The 3,544-nt window shown below is 58.6% G+C and overlaps 1 protein-coding gene across 1 annotated transcript in view; it reads left to right on the forward strand.

Moving 5' to 3' along the window:
- The window catches only part of DTX1 (deltex E3 ubiquitin ligase 1), a 33,868-nt gene extending 31,886 nt beyond the window's left edge, over positions 1–1,982 (forward strand). The window contains exon 10 of the mRNA XM_069497164.1: positions 669–1,982. Within this exon, the coding sequence (XP_069353265.1) occupies positions 669–893 (225 nt within the window). The 3' untranslated portion in view covers positions 894–1,982. The remainder of the gene's footprint in view (positions 1–668) is intronic.
- Positions 1,983–3,544: the final 1,562 nt, after the last annotated feature.

Consider the following 3,544-nt stretch of genomic DNA (forward strand, 5'->3'; position numbering starts at 1 on the left):
AGCCAGGGGCCCCAGCTGCCATCAGCCTGGGCCTGCGGTCCCATTCTCCCCAGTCCCTGCTCTGTGTTCCTCCCCACACCAGCACCCAGACAGCCTTGACCTTAACCACCTGCTTCACACACCTCTCACGTCATTCGCCAACCCGCTGAGGTCAAGGTCCCGACCCCATTTTACAGATAAAGAAACGAAGCTTCAGAGAGGGCAAGTCACTTGCCCATGGTCACAGAGGGACTAACTACAGGTTGTCTAATTTGACCTTTTGCTTTTCAAAGGAAGCCAGAAGTTCAGATTTTCATGTGAAATCTTCAGGCTTTTGAATATTGGCCACTAATTTGCAAGTGGCTGTTTAATACAGTGTGGGGTCCAAACCTAATGCAGCAAGGCCGCCAGTCGGAGACGCTTCCTTCACCCGGGAAAGACAGGCATAGACAACATGGAGAGAACTTTTACTGAAGGAGCGTGGGGGGAGTCAGTCCAGGAAATACACCTGGGAAGGAGGCGGCCAAGCAGAGCACAGCAGGTGCTAAACGGAGTCCCAGTGTGGCCGCAGCGTGGCAGCAGATGGTGGAGGCTGTGGCTGGCAGGCTCCAGGCACGAGGGGTGGCCGTGGGGCGGGGGCTGGGGGCAGCCTGTAACCGCCGCCCTGTCGGACCTGCCGCCCCGTCCAGGTGCTGCGGTTGCTCATAACGGCCTGGGAGAGGAGGCTGATCTTCACCATCGGCACGTCCAACACCACGGGCGAGTCGGACACCGTGGTTTGGAACGAAATCCACCACAAGACCGAGTTTGGGTCCAACCTCACGGGCCACGGCTACCCAGACGCTGGCTACCTGGACAACGTGCTGGCGGAGCTCACAGCCCAGGGCGTATCTGAGGCCACCGCCAAGGCCTGAGGCCCCGGGCTGCCCACCTTCCCTCCTGCTTTGCCCTGGTCCGGCGCGCGCCGCCTTCCGCCAGGCGTGTCCTGGTGGCCCAGGTTCAGGGCTGGGAAGGAGCCTGAGGAAGGAGCCGGAGAAGTTCAGGGGATTTGGCCAGTGGCAGTTGGGATGTTGGGAGATGTCACGTCAGGCCAGCCGGCTCCTACCCGTAGCTCCCTGAGAGGGCCACAGAGAGAGGACCGGAAACCACAGGGACCTCCCTACCAAAAAGACAGAGACCCACCCCCGCACACACAAACACACGTGTCCTGTTGAACACATGCACGCACACCCACGTGCCTCTACTTGTCCCCAAGCTGGGGGAGAAGAGACAGAAGGCCCCGTGATACCCCGTGTGGACCCCACCTGTGTGTCTCACATCTGTACAGGCTTGTTTGCAAACAGGACTCAGGTCTAGCCCTTGGGGGCTGCCAGGGCTCCTGGGGGAAAGAGAGACTCGGGAAGTTCAGCCCACCCCACGCCTCGCCCACCCCACGCCATCACCCATCTCTGCCACCCACCTATTGGGCAACTGTGGGCCCATGGGGTAGAAGCCCCCAGATTATTGAGCGGTTACAAAAGGATGGCCAGGGCACGCGGGGACTAGAGGGGTCTTATTCTGTGCTGTGTCTCTTCATCCCGCTGGGACCCTGACCTCCTCCTCCTCCCACCCCCAGGCCTTATGTCTGTCCCAGATAAAGGCCCCGCTCCCTTTCCTCCCTCCCTGCCCCATCCTCTCCACCAAATCGCTCCCGACTTTGAGATCCAAAGGCTGGAGCTTCCGGCTTCAGGAGCCAGAGGAGGAGGCCTCGTTCTGGGCCGGTGTGTTCACAAGGCAGAGCGGACAGCAAAGAGTGAATTTCCCTTTCCTCGGGAGCGGGCAGTGCGGTGGCTAATAGTCTCGGGCCAACCAGGGGCCTGTTGCCCAGGCAACTCACCAGCTCCGCCTCTGTTGATTGGCTGCCACGGTGGAAGTCAGCCAAGATTTAAAGGGATGCCAGCGATTGCTCTTTTGAAAACCTACCAGTCCCACTGTGGGTGGAGAAATAAATGGTCTTTCTCCTCCTCGCCCAGTCTTTTCTTGCCAAGAGCGGGCTGGGGGGCTCTGTTCCTGGGGGCCTTCAGTCTGCCCCCTTGGGGAGTGATGGCTTGCAAGAGACCGGCAGCCTCAGGGGCATTCCCTCGGGCAGCCGAGGGAGGAGGGGCGGGTCCTCATAATTCTCTCGTGCTGGGGCAGGAAGCGGGCTGTGGCTGGGGCAGAGGCAGACCCTCCTTGTCCTAGTCTTCAAGAATGCAGGAGTGAAAGTGCCCTCCTCTTTCACAAGAGCACAAGGCAATGCACACATTTGCTCTCTGGCACGATTGCAAGAAACAAGGAACTTGGGTGGAGAGCCCGGAGCCCCCGGGAAAACGTGGAGGGGCTGGGAGACCCTGTGATCACTCATCGGGACCTCAGAGTCCCAGCCCCTGCCCTCAGGGAGGAGGAGCAGGTTCTGTCTAGGGAAAGACGGGGACAGACCCCAGCGTGCGACCGCACACCTCAAATCTGAGCCTCTGCAACGTGCCAGGATGCCCCTGCGGCGGGGCGGATGCTGCGGCTCCAGGCGGCCCCTGCTGGCCAACCTCGGGATAGCGCCGTGTCTTCCCGGGGCCACCGGATCCCCTGCCAGGTAGGCTTGTTTTCGTCCCACACTCTAGTCACACAGTTCCGCCAGCCGAGTGTTCCCAAACGTTTAATAATATTTTTGTCATTCTCAGATAAAAATCTCACCCTAAACCCTAATACATAAAACTGCCTATTTCCCAGGCCCGTGGTCCTCAAACCTTATGTTCACCCACATCAGCTTTAGAACCCGTTCAAAACCCTGATTCCTGTCCCCACATACCTGCAGATGCTGAGGCAGTAGCTGGGTGGGGCCCAGGAATCTGCATTTCTAGCAGACACCCCAGTGGGTGGGCTTTGGACCAGATAGTCTGAGAAACCCTCCCTGGCTCCTGAATGGCCTCAGTGGAATCCAATTTGAAAACCACACATCAGACTCACTCCCATCTTCATTTCATACAGGGTAAACTGAGGCTCAAAGAAGGCCAAGGTCTCCCAGGTTCGAAGGATCTGAGCCTGGCACATGGGTCTCCTAGCCTCAGTTCTTCTCGAGGGTGCCTGATTCTGGAAGCCTGTGGTTGGGGCCCCTGGCCAAGGGCAGGGTACAGAAGGATCAGTGAGGTTACAGGGATTAATAGACATGAAAACAGAAAAGGCTGAGCCCATTTTGTGCCTGTCTGGGGCAACGAGGCCACATGGGCCTTAGGAGTTCAGGTATAGCTATATCCAGCGGCTCAGGGCCAGACTGGCCTCATTGGTGTAAGTAGAGGCTAGTCTGGGGAGGCAGAGACCCCCAAGCTCAGCAAATAAGTCAGGTTCCTTCTCCTATCCACTCCAGTCTGACTCAACCCAGAGCGTGAGAGTCACCCAAGGCAAGGCTGGCCCCTGCCAAAGTGAATTCCATGCCCTGAGTTCCGGACTCGGGGCACACATGACTATGCGTGTCTCTGGAGCCTTAAGCCACAGCGTCAAACAGGTACCAGACAGCCACGAGGAGACTGCAGGGCCAGGGCATGCTGAGGAG

Source organism: Eulemur rufifrons, chromosome 21, assembly GCF_041146395.1.
Source record: "Eulemur rufifrons isolate Redbay chromosome 21, OSU_ERuf_1, whole genome shotgun sequence".
In the NCBI taxonomy this organism is placed as follows: domain Eukaryota; kingdom Metazoa; phylum Chordata; class Mammalia; order Primates; family Lemuridae; genus Eulemur; species Eulemur rufifrons.